Source organism: Periplaneta americana, chromosome 4 (assembly GCF_040183065.1).
Source record: "Periplaneta americana isolate PAMFEO1 chromosome 4, P.americana_PAMFEO1_priV1, whole genome shotgun sequence".
Taxonomy (NCBI): Eukaryota; Metazoa; Arthropoda; class Insecta; order Blattodea; family Blattidae; genus Periplaneta; species Periplaneta americana.
This window is the reverse complement of record NC_091120.1, coordinates 147,830,457-147,851,583: the sequence shown is the minus strand read 5'-3', so window position 1 is coordinate 147,851,583 and position 21,127 is coordinate 147,830,457. Positions and strand designations below refer to the sequence as shown.

The following is a 21,127-nucleotide window of genomic DNA, read 5'->3' as shown; positions in this document are numbered from 1 at the left end:
TTATGTATTTTTACTCAATGAGATGAGGTACTTCGGTTGTTGTTCTTAAGGTAATTAAAGTTAAATACCTTCGAAACGTCTTAAATCTGATTTCCGAAGTGCCATCAATTCAAAGATCTTACCTTCTTAGTAAATCCGTGTATAATATCAAGGCTCTTCTTTTGAAGCTTGCTCCACTTGGTAAAATTGAAAATAAAGTCTAAAGCTAGAAACGGTTTTGCCAATCGTTCTGATAAGATCGCTTTCATTCTGGAAAATATCAATTGCCATTAAAATCAAACTGCAATATTTATTTATAAATCAAACATGCAAGAGAGAGAAAGAAAAAAAAAGTCATCGGCCTTAATTAAAGATGACCACGAGGATCCCGAAATGAATAGCAAACAAATATAATTAATTAAATATGAATATTGTTTTAAAAATAATGTGTAATAATTAAGCACCATTGATTACCAATTATAAAATAAAATCTTAGAAGATGACTATAAAATTATATTGATAAATAAAAGATTTTATATAAAATTAGCATGTGCTTAAGTAAGGCCTTCTGAGTGGTATAAATGAAATTGTATAATCTGCTGGGAATCTTTGAGAATTTGCGAGATGATTTTTTGAATTTCAAAAGATTATATTGATAATTGTTTTAAAAATGATATGAAAAGTTTGGTAAAGAACTCCGAGGACCAAAAAATAAACCTGTCACTGACCGATTGAAGAGAGGGATGTTATACTTGGCACTGAGGTAGGGAATACAAGGTTCATAAATGGCCCTCTTTTCTTGATCAACCTGATGAACTTGGTTTAGATCTCTCTCCATGCGTATAGTTGGATCTATGATAATAAATGAGTAACGGCAAGGTATGTGGTAGGAAAATTGCGAATAAAGGAGAAAATTGTAAGAAAATGTTTATGTCGAATGTAAGTGGTTTCTAACATGCAATTCTGAGAATTTCATGTACACTTGGTATTTTTTTGTTGTTGTTTTTTTTTTTTTTTTAGAAATAAGTTAAAATATTAGTATCAATAAACTAAGCTATTGAAAGAAATAAACGATCCTTAATATAAATTTGTTTCTAAAGTTCATTATAAGCTGCAAATATACGACGTATAAGTTTTAAGACGAGACCTGGCATGTGAATTGGGCGAGAGGGCAAAGAATGAGCTGGCAGAAAGGGAGTTTGTTTAATTTTTGGTTAATATTATGAGAATCTACAGACGTAAAAGTTCGTCTCACACTAAAAAGCAAATACTCTCAAAGGGGCATAAAGGGACTGAAGACTTGCGAGAAGCAATTTACAGAGGCGAGGTGACCATATTAACACTACTTGACTTCAGTAAAGCATTCGACTCAGTTGATCTTGACCTACTACTTGCAAGACTAAGAACGTTATATTTATCTGACAACTGCATTAATTGGATGGAATCTTATCTTCATGATCGTTAACAATACGTCTCAGTACAAAATCGGTTTTCCTCTTGGCGATACAGGAAAGTACGAGTACCTCAATGTACAGTGTGTGGACCACTGCTTTTCTCTATTTATTTTAATGACATGACTACAAACTTACACTACTGCAAGTATCACATTTACGTAGGTAACTTACAACTTTATATACACTCCCGACCAGACGAAATTGATGCAGCTATTGAAAAAACATAATCATGACTTGAATCATGTTTCTACATGGGCGAATAAGTTCGGACTCAGGTCAAATGCTAGCAAATCACACGCTGTAATAATTGGACATAAATGCTACTGAACATAATGAACAACAGATATATCCCAATCATTACAGTAAATAGTGCCACTATTCCATACCATTTTGTCGTCAGAAACCTCGGCATTTACTTAGAAGAAAATTTAAATGTTAATAGTTTCTTCTGTTTACAGTTTATTTTAGGCTTATTTTCATAATTTTCTATTCTTAGCTTAATTAAAATTTTGACTTTTATATACAACTATATTTATTATACACCTTATGAAGATTGAAATATCATTACAAATAATTTATCAGTATATCAATAACAACCTCATAAAATTACTTACAAAAAACACTCCCAAAAATAATATACACTTATGAAAAAAAATGAATAAAAAATTATTTGATTAACAATATTTTCACCGTTACAATTACACATATATAAACACTAAATATAAAGATTTACATAGAGATAATAAATTTTACAGGAGAAAAAGTTCGTCCAAAGGGCTGGACTCTGGAAGAGTATCCAAAACGCTCATTGCATTTCCGCGTTGAATAACAATACTTAAGCGTTGACGCAAATAAGTAGTGCAACGGCGATTACCAGTAATAGAGATCAAAATTTGGCCGATTTGAGATACCAAAACTTCAGTGTCATGACTCCAAGGACCGAAGGTCTCCACAGCAAATGGGACAAAGAATAATTGTCTAAAAGATGAGCATATTTATTGACTTTCTTCTTCACGGCTAATTCAGCAGCAGATGCTGCGCGTCTGGAGGTATTCAGTAAGTGAGATGGAGCTAGAGTGTCAACGCAAGTGGAGTCCCAAATTAAAGATTTTCCTCTAGACCATGGAATTAAGGTCAGACCATCGGGTCGTTTACCATCTTCGCGACTAATACCTGGTGGTTCCAAAAGAGATGGGATGCCACAAGAAGTCAGACATATTTTAATGATATCATTGAGTGATGTATGTCTGGGAATGCGATCCTTGCTCCTCGCACAGCTGAGTGCATGATGACCGTAAATATCAGCAATTCCCCCGCAAATAGATTGGTGTGGCTGGCAGAGTTTACAACCAAGGCGTAAAGCTATTGCGATTTTAAAGGTTGTACTATCTATTAGGGTGCCGATGTGAGGAGAAGGTAATGCGTGTAACCAAGCTCCAGACTCACTCTCTTGAATAGCTAGGAGACGTGCAATGTCTTGTTCGGATGTGAAAGAAGAAAGGAGTGTATCTAATTTTTTGGGGGGAAAAGATAACGTCCCACTGTTTTTGAAATTCAGGATGGGCAGGAGGATGAGTGGTTTGTGAGGAAGTATACCAACTTGTCAGAGCATCACGCACATGACAGATTTCAGCTGCATCACTGTATAAAGGAAAGAGCGATTTGATGCAACGGAAAACTCCAAAGGCAGAAGAAAGAAAAGCAGGTATACAAACGTCAGAAAGTTTCCGAATGCCCACACCACCAAATTTAATTGGGAGAGAGGCTTGAGTCCAACTAGTATCGGTAAAACTTATATTGAGGATCATTTCCAAACTGGATCGAAAAAGAGCATCAGCTTTACGTATTAAAGTTGGAAGAAGCCATAAAGGAGTAGTACGCATAAAGTAAGTCATCTTAGGGATTAGAAAACAATTTTTAAGGAAATAACAAGAAATATGTGGATGTATTAGTTTTAAACGATCGATGAAATATTGCAAAGAAATTAGTTTTTCTTCAGCGATGTGATCGGCAGCTTCCAAAAAGACGGGAGATCCAAGAATCATTAAAGTGGATTTTGACATTAGTAAAATACTCGGAGCAAGTTTTTGAAAAGAAGAGAAAACAGTTTGATTAAACTTAGAACAAAAATAAATTTCACATTTATCAGGATTAAGTTCTAACCCTATAGTTGAACCATATTGAATGATTTTATTAAGATCTTGCAAAACATCTGAAGGGGCTCCACTTCAGCAACCATCATCTAAGTAAAAAATTTCGAGTTCACTAATAAGTTCTTTAATAAGGGGATGAATTGTTAGACTAAAAAGTAAAGGACCAGCCTGATCCCCTTGTTGGCAACCTGATTGAGACATAATTGTATCAGAACCAAAAAATAAAGTAGAAGGGTGTTTGTATGATTGCCAGAAATAGGAGAAAATTTGTGGAATTTTAAGTTTGACAGCTTCCAACATGGTATCTCTTTCAATACAATTGAAGGCATTTCTGAAATCTAACTTAAGAACGATTTTATCAGAGTGAGAATTGGCAGAAATGAATGAGCGCAATGAGTGAATAATACTTTCACAGCCCTGAGGTGAACCGAAGCCAAATTGATTCGGTCTAAAATATGCACTAATTTCTTCTTTGACACTAACACAAGCTATTTTGAATACCAATCTTCGGAAAGTGTTCCCAATGGCAATAGGGCCGATGCCACCATCCTTATTATTGATTGCAATAAGGAAAGCTCCGTAAAATACAGGACAAATCCCAGGATCTAAGTCGCCATGTAACAGAAAATTGCAAAGGTGGGTTAACGAAGAAAGAAGCCGTTTACCGGAATCACCTGCAGAAATAGAAACCAGATCCTTAAGGTGTTGAGGTCTTAAACGATCGATACCAGCCGCGGAACCTTGTGGAAAGCTCTGTAGAGATTTCAAGACGTCTTCGCTGGTGACTGATAGACGGGGTGCTGTAGGATCAGGAAGGTCAGGGAAGGAGGAAGGTCTACAATGAGATGGATGTTTAGATTTTAAAACATTATATGTAGCAGTTGTTGGATCTGCAACTCCCATATCCGAAGATAAGAAGCGAACAGCGCCACGGATATCTCCTTCCGAAACTTTCTGTTCTACACGACGGATGTGATTAGAAGCAGAATCACCTTTATATGAACGATTCCTGTCATGAGGAGGATTGGATGGGAAGTTTGTCACATTGTCTTTGATTTTAGATATTAGAGATTTATTACCAGAACGATCAGGAACTCGAAGAGCTAAATATGCGAAAAGAAATAAATCATGCCAGGAGGTAGTAGTATTGTGCGATAAACTAAAATCAATTTGTTGACTTAAGCGACTGGCAGCTGAAGATCTAGCGCCTTTAGGTATTCGGCGTAATACATTAACATTTTTCTTGTAGGTACTTAGTTTAGAGAAAAAATCATCTATAGAATTAGGTGTAGAAGAATCTGGAATAAAAGATTGAGAATGAACTCGAGAGCAATGAATCTTTAATCCGCTAGCAGATTTGAAAATCTTGGAATCTGTAGAAGGACGAATAGGGCATGAAAAAAATCCTTCCGTAATATTATTGGAAGAAGGACTTGAATCGATCAAAACTTGAGAATTATTGACAGAAATGTCAGACGATATTGTTGGATTATGATTCAAAGATTCATGACATCGGGCAATGTGAAGATTGATACCCCGTTGAGAAAAAGATTTGCCACATGCCTTACATAGAGCTGTTGAAACCAGGCAAGGAGTTGAAGTGATAGAGGAAGAGCAAATATCATTCATATTCGTATGGTGTTGAATTATCTTGGATAGTGAGGATTCGTTATTATCAGATCGCCCATAAGGTAATAATTTGTTCTATATTAGAGCTATAATTAATGTGTGAAGTCATTGGGTCTTCGTTCTTCTGATCTGGAACGTGTAATATGTCTTCATTAATATTATTTAGAGATCCTTTCATAGAATCGTGACTACGGGCTAAGTGAATATTAATGCCTCTAGTAGTAAAAGTTCTTCCACACAATTGACTTTCAACAAATATAGGCGAATAAGCAATACGTTATTCCTTGATAGTAAAGCTCCTCTTCGTATGCAAGTAACATGTACAAAACTTGAATTGTTTACCTTAGTTACGGAATGACTGAATATCTGGACGAAATTATATATACATATGCCATCACTTCACAGAATTTACACGAAACAAGCAAAGCAGTACTTGACTGGTAGTGAAAATCACAGAAAATAATAAGTAGTAAGACACTAAAAAAAAAATAAATTGGGAATGTCAAAGAAAGGATATATCCAACAGAGAATGCTATACGGATTCAGAAAATTCCTTCCGCCAAAATTAAGAGAGACCTTAGTGCAAACCCTCGTATTACCATTGTTTGATATTGCGACGTAATACTGACAGATTTGACAACTGAACGTTCGAACAAGCTGCATCTTGTGCACAGTATGTGTGTAAGATTCATCAGCAATGCTCGCAAATTTGACCATATTACACCCTCGTTCAAATATGTATCCTGTCTGTGACTCAATAACCGTAGAACACTTCATTCGCTGTCTCTTTTGTTTCGAGTTCTCCACACTTCTACTCCAAATTATCTGCGTTCCCGGTTTCAATATTTATCCTCCAATCACAATCTAAACACCAGGTCACAGGAGAGCCAAATTCTAGCGATTCCTCCAAATAGAAAATCCTACTATTCATCCTCTTTTACTGTCTCGGTCACCTATGACTGAAATTCTCTACTTCAGAAAATTAGGGGCTGTCAGACAATAACTTACAACTTCAAAAGAAAGGCTAAACGATTTCTTACGGACGCAGTCAAATTCAAGTTATAAATATAATTATGATCGAGCTTAATAATTTAATTATATTTAAGTATGACTGTTATTATTATAATAATAATAATTATTATTATTAGTATTATTTTATTGATGTGTTGTGATGATAAAAATGAATTCTTATTGTAGCTATTATATTAAATATGTATTGTATCGTATGGTGTTATATTGCATTGTATTATATGAATCATGGATTGTTTATAGCACTGCAGTAATTTTGTATCATTGCGGTCGGCCAGTTAAAATAAACTATTAAACAACAGTAATAATAATAATAATAATAATAATAATAATAATAATAATATCATTAAAATTTAATTTTTCTTTTTCCACCAAGTTAATACTGTCAAAATTAGTGATTCCACAAATTTTGCACCACTCGAGCGTAATTACGAGGGCCGTTAAAAATAAGTTTCCTTGGGGTAGTTTACAGGAGAACCTCACAATTTAATTGGGAAAAGTTACTGAGACAAATACAGCAATTGAGACATGTCATACCGTGGGATCCACAGAGACGTGCAGACAGCTGACTCCATTGGATTCAAATTCAAACTGCAGACTTCAACGACACAGGGATAGTTGTATCCCACAGTATGACAAATATCTCAATTCGTGTGGGTAATATGTTGAAAAATAGTTCAATAATTTATTGCTGTATCTGTTCCCATAAATATTTCCATGAAATTGTAAATGGCCAAAAGGGAAATTATTTTTTACAACCTTCGTAAATGCGCTTGAACGACCAAAATTTGTACAAGTACATGTTTTGACATCATTAACATGATGGAAGGAAAAAAAAAACTTTTTTATCTGCCCGCATGAGAATGTTTGCTTGTAAGACCTATCTTTCCGCTCCATATCCATAGATGATATAGCTACGGCACATAGTAACGTCACAGGACTGGTCTTGCCTCCTCTACTGTACTTAGCTTAAATTGCAATAAGTTATATTTATTTCATGAAACAAACTGAACAAGATTACTACCCCCTTATTCAAGTTCGTCTGCAATCAAGCAGATATGTATAGCGCACTGCTCCTAGGTCAGTGTGTCTAAAAGCTGTAGGTCTAAAAGAAAAAGTATATAAACCAAAGTGTATAATAATATAATTGACCTTGAAGATGCTGATAGCAGAATTATGGTTAGGGGAGCGTCAGACAGCCCTGAAGAAAGTTTAGTAAAGTTTGGTAGAAATGAGGAGCATGGAGGGGACGAACGTAAATGGAATGTGTTTACAGTGTATTTTTTCAAATCTGTAAGGACAGTAAATTAAAATATTATCTTCTCAACACGACGCTCAAAAATGAATGTAATATATAAGATGTTTCTGTATACTTACTTGTTCACAGCCGTAACATAATCTGAATTTTCGTATTTCTGGGCATTTACACACGCTCCCATTGCGGATTCTGTGAATTATGAAATCACAATATTAGTATACGTACACCAGTTATTCATAGATTTCAAGAAGGTGTTTGACTCGGTTAAAATGGAAGTTTTATATAATATTCTTATTGAATTTGGTAACCCCAAGAAACTACTTGGATTAATTTAAATGTGTCCCAGTGAAACTTATAGAAGAGTCCATATAGGCTAGGTACTGTCTGATGATTTCAAATTCACTGCAGGCTAAAGCAAGGAGATGTACTCTCACATTTACTTCTTATATTTGCTCTACAATATGTCATTAGGAAAGTTCAGGAAAACATGGAGTATTTGGATTGAACGGGTTGCATCAGCTGCTTGTTTATGTGCGTAACTTGAATAGGGTAGGAGAATATCTCCAAACTATAAGGGAAAACACGGGAATTTTACTTGAAGCAAGTAAAGCAAGTAGGTTTGGAAGTAAACCCCGAAAAAACAAAATTTATGATTATATATCGTGACAAGAACATAGTAGGAAACGGAAATATAAAAATTGGAAATTTAGTCTCTAAAAAGCTGGAAAAATTCAAATACCTTGGAGGATAAGTAACAAATATAAATAATAGTATACTTACTTACTTACTGGCTTTTAAGGAACCCGGAGGTTCATTGCCGCCCTCACATAAGCCCGCCATTGGTCCCTATCCTGTGCATGATTAATCCAGTCTCTATCATCATATCCCACCTCCCCCAAATCCATTTTAATATTATTTTCCAATCTACGTCTCGGCCTCCATAAAGGTCTTCTTCATTACAGCCTCCCAACTAACACTCTATATGCATTTCTGGATTCGCTCGTACGTGCTACATGCTCTGTCCATCTCAAACGTCTGGATTTAATGTTCCTAATTATGTCAGGAGATTCTTCTACAATGCGTGATGTTCTGTGTTGTGTAACTTTCTCCATTCTCCTGTAACTTCATCCCTCTTAGTCCCAAATATTTTCCTAAGCACCTTATTCTCAAACACCCTTAACCTAAATTCCTCTCTCAAAGTGGGAGTCCAAGTTTCACAACCATAAAGAACAACCGGTAATATAACTGTTTTATAAGTTCTAACTTTCAGATTTTTTGACAGCAGACTGGATGATAAAATCTTCTCAACCGAATAATAACAGGCATTTCCCATATATATTCTGTGTTTAATTTCCTCCCGAGTATAATTTATATTTGTTATTGCTGCTCCCAGGTATTTGAATTTTTCCACCTCTTCAAAGAATAAATTTCCAATTATTATATTTCCATTTCGTACAACATTCTCGTCACGACTTATAATCATATACTTTGTCATTTCGGGATTTACTTCCAAACCTATCGCTTTACTTGCTTCAGGTAAACTTTTCGCGTTTATCCTAATCGTTTGTGGATTTTCTCCTAACACATTCGCGTCATCACCATAGACAAGCAGCTGATGTAACCCGTTCAATTCAAAACCCTCTCTGTTATCCTGGACTTTCCTAACTTCCTAATTGGAAATGAATCTGACAGAATCTGACCTATACTGACTCTGATGTACATTTCATTGAGACACATTTTAATTAATCGAACTAGTTTCTTGGGAATACCAAATTCAATAAGAATATCATTAAATCTTCTCTCTTCACCGAGTCATATGCCTTTTTGAAATCTATGAATAACTGATGCACTGTACCCTTATACTCCCATTTTTCTACATTATCTGTCTAATACAAAATATCTTATCAATAGTTGATCTATTACGCCTAAAACCACACTGATGATCCCCAATAATTTCATCTACATATGGAGTTAATCTTCTCAAAAGAATATGAGACAAAATTTTGTACGACGACAATTAAAGTGATATTCCTCGAAAGTTACTAGAGTTAGTCTTGTCTCCCTTTTTAATTTATAGGTACAATTAAGGGCTCCTTCCATTGTTCTGGTACAATTTCCTCTTCCCTAATGACAAGTACAAGCTTATAAATTTCGTTAGATAATGCGCTTCCACCCTCTTGTATTAATTCTGGTGGAATTTGATCGACACATGGAGACATAAATTTTCAGATTTTCTATCGCAATTTCGACTTCAGGAATTGTGGGTTCGGGTATAAATATCTCAGCAGTTTGTATTTCAATTTCCTTTTGATCATTTCTACTTGGTCTATGTATATTTAGTATTTGCTAAAAATAATTTTTCCATCTATTCAGGATTGAATGAGAGTATGCAAGCAAGTCACCATTCTCATCCTTGATCACGTTTACCCTTGCGTGATATCCATTCTTAAATTCCTTTATACCCTTATATAAATCTCTTATGTTTTTATTTTTACTATTTGTTTCAACCTCATTTAGTTTTTATAAATGATAGAGGATATTAAACGCAGAGTAATTAATATGACAAATGCCTGTTATTATTCGGTTGAGAATATCTTATCATACAATCTGCTCCCGAAAAATCTTAATGTTAGAATTCATGAAACAGTTATAAGCTATTTTCGGTTGTTCTGTGTGGTTGAGAGACTTAGACTCTCACTTTGAAACAGGAACAGAGGTTAAGAGGTTCGAGAATAAGGTGCTTAGGAAAATATTTGGGGCTAAGGGGGATGAAGTTGCAGGAGAATGGAAAAAGTTACCCTACGCAGAACTGCACGGATTGTATTCATTACATAACATGATGAGGAACATTAAATCTAGACGTTTGAGTTGGACAGGGCATGTAGCACGCATAGGTCAATATATAAATGCATATAGAGCATTAATTGGAAGATCTGAGGGGGAAAAGACCAATGCGAAGATGGGAGGATAATAATAAAATTGATTTGAGGGAAGTGGGATATGATGGTAAGGACTGGATTAAACTTGTCAGGACAGGGATAGATGGCGGCAATGAACATCTGGGTTTCTTAAAAGCCATTTGTAAATAAATAAGACGTTATAGGAAACGAGTTGTCATTAACTTACATAGATCGTGTCCAACTGACGGGCGAAGTAGATATTCTTCTGAAGAAGATACGAGGGAGAAAGGTGATACAGGATTCGGCAATAGAAAAAAAGACAGAAGAGGGAAGAGGATGATTTGAAAAAAAAATTGAAGAGATAGCCGCTAAATAAGAATCCACGCATAGTAATGAATAATGGATTCAGCCAAAGTCTGTATAAAGACAACCGAAAAAAATAGAAATAGATTACGGAGAAAGTATGAGTATTAAAAATATTTTATATCAAAGGAAAAATGTCGGAGAAGGTGGCGCAAGGAAATAAAATAAAAAAAAACAACACAGAAAGTAGAAGAAACTAAACTAAATAACGTACTAGGAAGAGAAACTGATAATGGGAAGAAAAATTGGATGAAAGAGATATGTGGAGAAATAAAGCATCTAGAAGAAAAGGAATACATGACTCAATGTACAGCGAAGTACAATGTTTTTACTTCACAAATAAGAACTACAATTCCATTTTGTTGATAGAAGAAGAAATTGGTATTTAAACAATAGACAAACAAGAAATAGTGAACAAATGGACGAAATATGTAGAAGAGCTATATGAGACAGGAAATCGTTCAGATGACTTAACTATAGAAGATGAAGCATATGCATCAAAAGAAGAAAAAGAATTTTTTATTCTTTGTAAGAAGTTGAGCTAGCCCTTAGAAATGTGTAGAATGGGAGAGCAACAGGAGTTGACGGAATTGCCATCGAATTATTGAAATGTTTGAGTGAAGACAAGAAGGAAATTTTATCATTATCCAACAAAATATATTAGAAAGACGGATGGGAAACAAATTTCACAGAGACTGTGTTGTTTCCAATACGGAGTAAAAATAATACCAACAAATGTAATGCGTTTAGGACTATTAGCCTGATATCCGACTCGGCGAAGATTCTCCTGCGAATACTGAATCGCCGTTTACATTCTAATCTGGAAAAACAGTTGGAAGAAGAGCAGTTTGGCTTCAGGAAGGGAAACGATACGACAGATGCAATAATTGAACTGCTGCGAACAATCGGCGAAAGATAAATAGAGAAGAATAAAGAAACGTATGTAGTAATTGTCGACTTTGAAAAGGCTTCTTACAGAGTGCATTGGAATAAACTGACAAGGTCTAACGTAATAAATTATGAGAAATAATATATAGTAAACAATACCCCTATTATTTAATTAAAATAATACAAAGTTCATACAAAAATACAAAAATAATAATATGTATATGTATATATATATTGCGAATGCAACTAATGGAAAAGGTAAAATTAATCAAGAAGTGAAACAAGGCTGCCCTTTATCACCGGAACTTTTTAACATACATATTGACTCAGCTTTTGGATAATAGCAATGAGATTTTACACGTGGACTTAACATAAATAATATAGTTTTAAATATTTTATTATTTGCGGACGATCAGGTGCTAATATTAGAATCGGAAGACGAATTATAAATTGCAGCGCATCGTCTTCAAAAATGCATGATGATCAATAATCTTAAAATTTCCAGCCCTAAATCTAAAAGCATAGGTCATTTAAGATATATAATTATAAATAATAATGAAGCAATAGAACAAGTATCATCCTTTACAGTAGTTACTTAGGTTGCAATATCTCATACATAAAGGAAGACGATATAGACCACAAACTAAACACATTTCAGAGAAAGTGTGGAACAATTTGCCGCTCACTCATAACTAAAACTTTGCAAAAATCACAGATGAAATTTTACAAAACTTTAGCCGTTCCGCTTTTAACTTATGGGTACGAGAACTGGACTTTAAGCAGAAATGCTGAAAGAAAACTGGAAAGCAGTGAAATGAAATTTCTCAGAAGTGTGGGAAGTTATTCACTATTAGAACATGGAAGAGACGAAGATATAAGACAACAATTAAATATTTACAATTTAGTCCAGCGAATGAAAGAATGAAAACAGAATTGGTACAAACACATTCAAAGTATGGAAGAATATAGATTACCAACAATACTCCTTTTAACTATCTATCTGCCGAAATGACGAAGGAGTAGGGGAGTTAGGCCTAAAATGACATACTTGGGTAAAATGACATACTATGTGTTTTGTGAAAACACTGTAAGCTGAGTTTAAATTTACAGCTCTATAGTGCACAGAAGCTGGAAACAGTGGTTATATCCAAGTTTTAGCAAGCGAAGGCGCTTTTTGGTGAAGCAGATGCAACTAAAGGAAAAACGTGCACGACGATATAATATTGTTGAGGTATGTTATGTATTTTTGGTCCTTTTAAGCTTCAGATATTAGTGAAATAATGTTCATGACAGAAAACATGAATATTTCCCTCTATAAAAAGCATTACAATATCCAAATTCATAAAGAGGTTAGGTCGTACTAACACTACTTCTTATTCTTCTTCATTCCGGGTAAAATGACATACCACCTACTTGGCTAAAATGACATACTATGTCATTTGACCCAATGGCATGTTTGTGACTGGAAATGAGAAGCCATATATTATGGGCGATAGCGATTTGCAATATTGATGTCAAATTTGTTTACATTGGCTGATTACAGATTACTTCTGTGTAATTATGCATTATATGGTGACTCCAGCCACTTGATGTCTCTTTCTTCGGGCCTTTGAAAACATATGATCAGGCCGTTACAAAGTGGCTGAAGAACCATCCTTGATGGGTGATTACACAGTTTCAAATTGCGGACTTACTTTCTGAAGTCTGTGGAAAAGCTGCAACCATCACCAATGCATAGGGTGGATTTTCTTCAACAGGAATTTGTCCACTCCATTCGGACACATTTCCTCATCACTTATTTAGCCCTGCAGCGCCCACAGACAGACCTCTAACGAATGCAGTCCCTACAGACGGGCCAAGGGATGCAACAGAGAAGAGCAGTTCAACAACAAGAAATGCAAAAGAACATATAATAGAGTCATCACCACTAACTGCACCAGCAGCGGAAGCGTCACAAAACGAGGCCTTCAGCTCATGTGACACAGCAAGAGATCTCCCCGATTCCCTCTGGCACTAGATCTGTGGCAGGAAGAGAGCGAACACTTGAAGGGTCCCAAATCGAGCATCTCTTTTATTAACCAATTAAAATTAAAGGAAGCTGAAAGAAGAGCTGTAGAAAAAAGGCGTTCAGTAAACAGAGGAAAAACACAGCTTCAGTTTTATCTAAGCATTGGGGACCAAGATGAAGAGAGTGACTTCGATGGTGATGTTGAGAACGATGCACCTTGTCTGTACTGCAATGAATTTTACAGCCAATATAAACCAGAAGAAACATGGCTACAGTGCAAGAAATGTTTCTCATGGGCACACAATGAATGTGCAAGTGTATCTAAGAGAACAAACATTTTTTTGAACTATGTAAAAATTAACTTACGTGTGTCATTTTACCATAGTAACTTTGATAAAATGACATAGTTTGTCTATTTTCAAACATACATTTCAGTTAAAGATTGTCAGTATTTTCCACTTTCTGTTGATCTTAATATATGTGGTAATATTGTAGTATCAGTTATATATAACTGGCCAAAACAAATTTGGTAAGAATACATATTTTTTTCAAGATTTCCTTAAGGTATGTCATTTTAGGCCCAGTTCCCCTATTGGAAGGCCTAAAACTCAATTGATGAACGACATAACCCTCTAAAGTCGAAACAGACCTTATTGCCTAAATCCTGATCGTGAAAAAGAAGAAGAAGATCCTGAAGAAAATTAGTGTGTATTGGAAAGAGAGGAAATTTTTCAGTAACCTGTATGTAAAACATCATGCCAGATAGAGGATAGAAGAAGTGTCAGAAGGAAGTGGAGTAGTGTCAGGAACAGGTTACCCTTTGTTAGGCCTTCCTACCCGGTTAAATATCTGCTTGGAGGATTTAGTGAAGAACTGTTTTCAGAATATGGGATGGGTGAGAGTAGGAGGAAGGAGAATAAAGTACTTACGATTTCCTGAATTTATGTTAACAGAAGAGGAGATGAAACTAAATGACCTGCTAATGAAAATAATAAACGAGTGTTGTTAGCAGTATGGGAAGAAAATAAAACGCAAAAAATAAAACGAGCGTGGTTATCGGAAGAAAAATGAAGAAAGTAAACGTGGGAACTCAAAACAGCCAGTAGAACAAGTGGACACCTTCAAATGCTTGGGGTCGACCAGGTTGGCAAGTTGGTATAGCGCTGGCCATCTATGCCCAAGGTTGCGGGTTCGATCCTTGGCCAGGTCGATGGCATTTAATTGTGCTTAAATGCGACAGGCTCATGCCAGTAGATTTACTGGCATATAAAAGAACTCCTGCCGGACAAAATTCCGGCACATCCCGCGACGCTGATATAACCTCTGCAGTTGCAAGCGTCGTTAAATAAAACATATCATTTTAACATTTCAAATGCTTGGTGTATATTATGAGCAGTGACATAAGTTGCTGCCAGGAAGGCAAAAGGAGGAAAGCAATGACAAAGTTTTTAGTAGCGAAAGGAGCACTTTTTAATAGGAAAAGGAGCACTGGAAAAGAAACAAGGAAGAGACTAGTGAAATTCTTCGTGTAGAGTGTGGCATTGCATGGGACAGAAGCCTAGACATTACGACGAAGTAGTATTAATATTTTTGTTTGCGTTGGAATATTTTCGGTTGATTTGGAATACTTCGGCTGGAGTTGGAATATTTTCGTTTGATTGGAATATTATGCGATGAGTCGGAATATTCTCGGTTAATTTAAAATATTTTGGGTTGAGGTGGAATATTTTGGGTTGAGTTGGAATATTGTAGTTTGAGTTCGAATATTATGGGCTGAGCCGGAACATTGTGGTTTGAGTTACAATATTTAGGGTTAAGTTGAAATATTGTGGGTTGAGTTAGAATATTGTGCGTTAAGCCGGAACATTGTGGTTTGGTTTAGAATATTTTGGGTTGAGTTGAAATATTGTAGATTGAGTTGGAATATTGCGAGTTGAGTTGAAAAGTTTCGAGTTGTGCCAGAACATTGTGGTTTGGGTTAAAATATTTTGAGTTGAGTTGAAATATTGTGGGTTGAGTTGGAATATTGTGAGTTGATCCGTAAGATTGTGCTTTGAGTTGGAATATTTTGAGCTCGGTCGGAATATTTTGATCTGAAACGGAATATTCTGGGCTAGGTTGGAATATTTTGGGCCAGGTCGGTATATTTTGGGTTGTATCGAATTTTTTTGGTTGGGTCGATGATAAGGAACTGAATCGAATTATAAGGCATTGAGTTGTATTATACTGATGGGATTGAATTCCCTGTCTGATGTTGAGTTTGTTTTGGATTGAATTCTATTGCCTTAGGTCGTCTTGAGTTGGGCTATATCGAACTATATTGTTGTTTGCTTTGTTTAGTCATCTATCCGACGACAGGTTGGGACCTCGTAAGTTGTACGAATAGAGCTTCACTCGTGTGGTAACTAGGTCAGGATATAGTGGGTTTAGGGTGGCTATGAGCTATATTGAATAGTATTAAACATAGGTCTAATATAATAATCCGTGGCGCTACAGCCCGTGAAGGGCCTAGACCGACCGGCCGGCTGCTGGCTTCACGCCCACATGCCTAAACAGAGGTGGACGATCATCCAACCAGAATGGAGGTATCGTGTGGTTAGCACGATAATCCCCCCCAGCCGTTATAGCTGGTATTCGCAACCGGATTTATATACCTATCGTAGCTCCCCAAGTGCATCACGATGCATGGTGCGCACCGGTCCCATACACTGGCAGAAATTTCATCAGAAAATTTCTTCCCCCATGTGGACTCGAACCAGCGCGCATTTCGTAACGCGAGTCCTAGGAGGGATGCCTTAGACCGCGACACCAAGGCGCTGGACCTAATATAATATTTATTATTTAAATTATATTGCATTGTATTACATTATGTTTAGTTGTACTTTTTATGTAGTTTTGACTGTTAATAGTTACATATGATTAATTGATAAGAGTTATTACAGTAAAAGTGAGTTTATTTGGATTACACACTTTGGGCTAGGCCTATATTCATGTCGCTTCGTTTCTGTACGATCATTTTGGCTCAGATTATATTGTGTTGGCTTTGATTAATTTATATTCTGTTAGATTAGGGTAGATCATTTTGGAATTAGGGAGATGAATATATCTTCATATATAAGTCAAAGTACCAGTATTCGCTTTTATACCGTCCAAATTACCAAACATTTTCAATTCAGGTCAAGGACGTGTGATAATTTTGAAGACTTTACTTAATTTATGACCTTCTAAAAACGCAAACATTTGATTTTAATGTTCCTATCGCAAGAATAGAAATATCTGCAAGCTGAATTATCCGTAGAGGAATCTGCTTGAAGCAGATTACTTAGGCGAGGAAAAGGAATAATTTGTCTGCCTTTTTTTTATTCAGGATTATTTTGGGTGACACTAATCAATGACGTTGGTGTCCCAGCATTACTTTACTTTCTAATAAAAAAATATGTAAGAATCGTTACTTCCTTGAAAATCCTATCGTCTTCATTCGGATTTGAGATCGTGAACCTCGGTACTTTAACGAACTCCGAATAGGACTCATAACTCCCTCAATCGCATTGTACCTTAATAACATTGTATTTGCTTTATTCAATTATTATTCTTAGGTCCTTATACTTACCGCAAATTATGTCCAGTGTACAGGCAGAGATGTAGGGGTAGATGTCAAATACCTCTCTTCCAATTTCTTTCTTTAATTTATTTACTAGAATATCACAATTTTTTGCGAATATAGGGACAAAGTTTTCCAGTATCTTGAAGTGGAAAGAGGGTGTGATTAACTTTCTGTGTGAGTGCCATTTTGTCCCTGCGAATGTCACAAAGAAAAATTTTTATTAATACATTGGAGATCATATTCTTCACAAACAAGTAATGCCTGCAAGTGAAACTTATGTTAATGCACATTATAATGAATTATGAAAATTTCTTTATTGACAAGTTTACAAGCTGCTTTAATAGTAATACTATGGATGGATGAAAATAACGAAATAATCATTAAAAATGGAAATTTGTTTTTAATTCTAAAACATAAAATAATGTTTCACTGTTCTAAATCTGTCGTAATTTTGGCACTATGATAATTTTAAGCCCTTCAGGACCAATTTAAAGGGACCAGCGCGTGAGTGGAGCTGCAGCCCTTTTACTTAACACTCAGAATGAAGAACAAATCCTGTCAGAATGACAGCTAATTAATTTTACTTTTCCTTCGTTTCATAGTTATTTCGCGCTGTTATGTAGGAGAAAAATGTGTGTGGTAGACCTATATACGAAGAAAGCATATGGATATAATATCATATACATGCTGTACTTTCACACTCGTTTTCTCGATTTTTCAATTTTCAACATTTTGTAACATGAAAAATCATCCAATGACCGCATTTTATTTCCAGTCTCAGTGAAATTTTGCTCAGTTGTACACAAACGCATGTGAAGTAAATTGACACATGTTTTTTCTTTGCTATTGAAAGTATTCTAATCACCATATGTTGGGTATGCGATAAGTAAAAAGAAAAAATTGAAACTTTAACAACTAGAAGATTAAATATTTTTTTCTCAAAAATATTTGGAAAATACATTTAAAACGTCTGTCATATATTACATACGTCTATCAGGAATACATTAAATATAAATTTTAAAAAAATTATGTGAACTCTGAAAATTGGTACAAATGTAATTCAGTTTTAGAAAAATAATTATTAGTCAATTTATTGGAATATCAAAGTAAAAGTATTGTGCATTGCATGTCTATATTGTAAGAAATATGTGCTAAAATACAAGATCAATTGGTCTAAAAATGTAGAAGTAGAAATTTCACAGATCCATAGCCTTAAAATATATTTTCTTGTAGTATCTTGCCAAGGGCTGGGAACATCATGCCCTCATAATGTAAGGGATGTACACAGTCCTCTCTCCTCCAGGTAACAACAGACTTTCCAGAAAGAACTGTTACTCTTGGTGGATGGCCGTCAATTTACTTAGTGGGGCTCAGTTTACTTATTGTTGACATGAAATTAGGATACTTTACCACGACACTCCTGTTTGAGAGAAAACCATAATTTGGCACTTACTTCTTTTTCTCTCTCTATAACGACGGGAGGGGAACATCCCTGTGTACTGCGACCTACAGTCTATTGTGCGCCCCTGGGATGAGTTGCAAGCCCACCGACCGTACCTAAGCAGAACCGACCTAACTTCTATCACCCTGAAGACCAGTCCCGTCATCCTTCCAAATCCGTGTACCATTCCTCGCCAACAGCCACCCCACACATTCCCCCTCAAACGATCTGCGGTGTAAGTCCCCTCTCCCATCTCCTCCACGGTCTGAGGTATAAGCCCTCTTTCCCATCGGGAGGGGAATGGGTTCCGCTGCAGTGAGCTCTATACTAAATAGGAGAAACAACTCAATGCTTTAAAAGTGTCACGTGAGTGCTGAGCGCCTGAGCGTATTTCAAACTCTTTCTAACGTAGTGTTGGCCTTGTCTCTCGTGCAGTGAATGCTATTGTACACAATAACAACATTTTTATTACTTATTGCGCATGAACTTCGCGACAGACGATTGAAACATGCTAGTTAGAAAGAAAGAGCAATACCATCGCCAACATGGCGTCTATAGTCAAGCTTTCAGACAGGAAAGAGCATTACATTATACGGAGAAATACCAAATTTGGTATAAACAAAGTTTCTAAGTTGGCAGATATTGCCGCAACAATGCAGCCACCTGTAGATTCAAGGAACCAAAATATTTAAAATAAGATCTTTACTCCCGGTTATTCTACCTTTTAATTACTAGTCGATATAAAAAAGCCTTTGTGTAACAGTTTAGCCTAATTCTCGACTCACGCATGCACTTGCCGCAGTGACACCTTCAGGATTCCCGGTGCCTCTTTAAGGACTTGTACCGTTTGTCACCAGAATTATTGTCCTTAATAGGATTTGGGCGATCGTTTTCTTGAGGAAATTCCTTCACACTGGTTGGAATAGCTTCTTTACACCTTGAAAATCCCTTACAGGCTCATTCGAACATCCACCCATAAAGATATTATTGACATAGAAATACATTTTTCAAAATTACTTGTTTATAATTTAAAAAATATTGCCCGCAAAATATAATGATCAGAAATTAAATTCGAATGCTTTAATTAAAATTTTTCACTGATCCACAACTTCTCAAGACCTTGATGTTTAAATTTATGTATGCTCAATTGCATTGATAACTCACCTAACGAGACTGCTTTCCTCTTTACTGGTAAGAACAGGAGCTGGACCACGAGATGTTTTCGTAAACATTTGTTACATGGAAATTGCAAAGTACCTCTAGGTACACCAAATATTTTGGCTGCAGCTTTAAATGACATTCCATGCTTTATATCTCGCAGTGCTTCTTTTAAATTTTTTCACTGTACCTACGTTTTTTTTATGTGGTGCATGTTGTCCACTGTGAGCTTTTATTCTCAGGTTAGAAACTAGCAGTAGGGCTACTACTCAATCTGTGATAGGAAAAATATAGGCAAACATAGGTCTAACAGTAGTTGTTGGCACGACGTTTTCCAGTTATTGGCAGCAGTGCCAATTGAGACGTTTAGTTGCAAAATCAGATAAATCACTGAAGAAAAATTTTTCAGTATATAGGAAAAACGTTTGCAAGGAACCAAGGATTTGCAACCTATACTATTATTTCATCATACAAATCCATGTGATGTATCTCGCTTTGGAGCACACAGTGCTATAGCAGTTGTAGAATCATATGAATATATGAAATATAACATCAACTCATTTTCGAAAAAAAAAAGTTATGTGTCTAATTTTGCAACTACACGCCTCAGTTATTAGATAGAGAATTTTAAAAAATAGGTCTCTTATTAGCATCCATAATAAAAGCAGGACTAACTTGAAAATATTTTAACTAAAAAAACGATTTCACTCATAAACCTGTTTATTGGCACTACACGCAAACAACTGAAACCTGCGAGTTTTGACACATCATTTATTGGCACCCCATCCCCATACGTAAAAGTGCAAGTTAGTCAATCTACAATGTGTCATACTTCTTAGGAGGCCAGGCCTCGTTTTGCACCTATTCGGACAAATTTAAAAACGATTACAGTAATAGTTATTCCGGTACAAAAAATTCTCTGCTCTTAACTTATCGTTATGAAATCACCAGAATAGGAGAGATATTTCACAACACTTCCATCTGCAAGCGATATCCCCTAAATAATGAGCAAGATATTATTAAATTAAATTGCAGAATAATAATTAAGTAACTGGCTAACGAAATTCGTAAGAAGCAGGTCTACCAATTACTGCATTTCCTTAATATCAAAATTTTAATTAGGGGGTGCCAACAATAGAACAGTTTACCCTATATTACGGTAAATTAGAAATTATGCGAAAATCTCACTAATTGTAAAGATTTTGTCATCATTAACCTCACTAGAGGTTTTGATTTATTTAGAGAAAATCAAAACTCGAGTTG

At 35.6% G+C, this 21,127-nt stretch overlaps 1 protein-coding gene across 8 annotated transcripts in view; it reads right to left on the bottom strand.

Moving 5' to 3' along the window:
* The window catches only part of LOC138698298 (cytochrome P450 4C1-like), a 95,995-nt gene that overhangs the window by 39,728 nt on the left and 35,140 nt on the right, over window positions 1–21,127 (bottom strand). For 7 of the 8 annotated variants that reach the window (XM_069824101.1, XM_069824108.1, XM_069824102.1 and 4 more), the window contains 3 exons: window positions 17,272–17,457; window positions 7,622–7,691; window positions 123–249 (listed from right to left, as the gene is read on the bottom strand). In XM_069824101.1, coding sequence (XP_069680202.1) covers window positions 123–249; window positions 7,622–7,691; window positions 17,272–17,457 — 383 coding nt within the window. The remainder of the gene's footprint in view (window positions 1–122; window positions 250–7,621; window positions 7,692–17,271; window positions 17,458–21,127) is intronic. The other variant, XM_069824103.1, reaches the window with a different exon arrangement.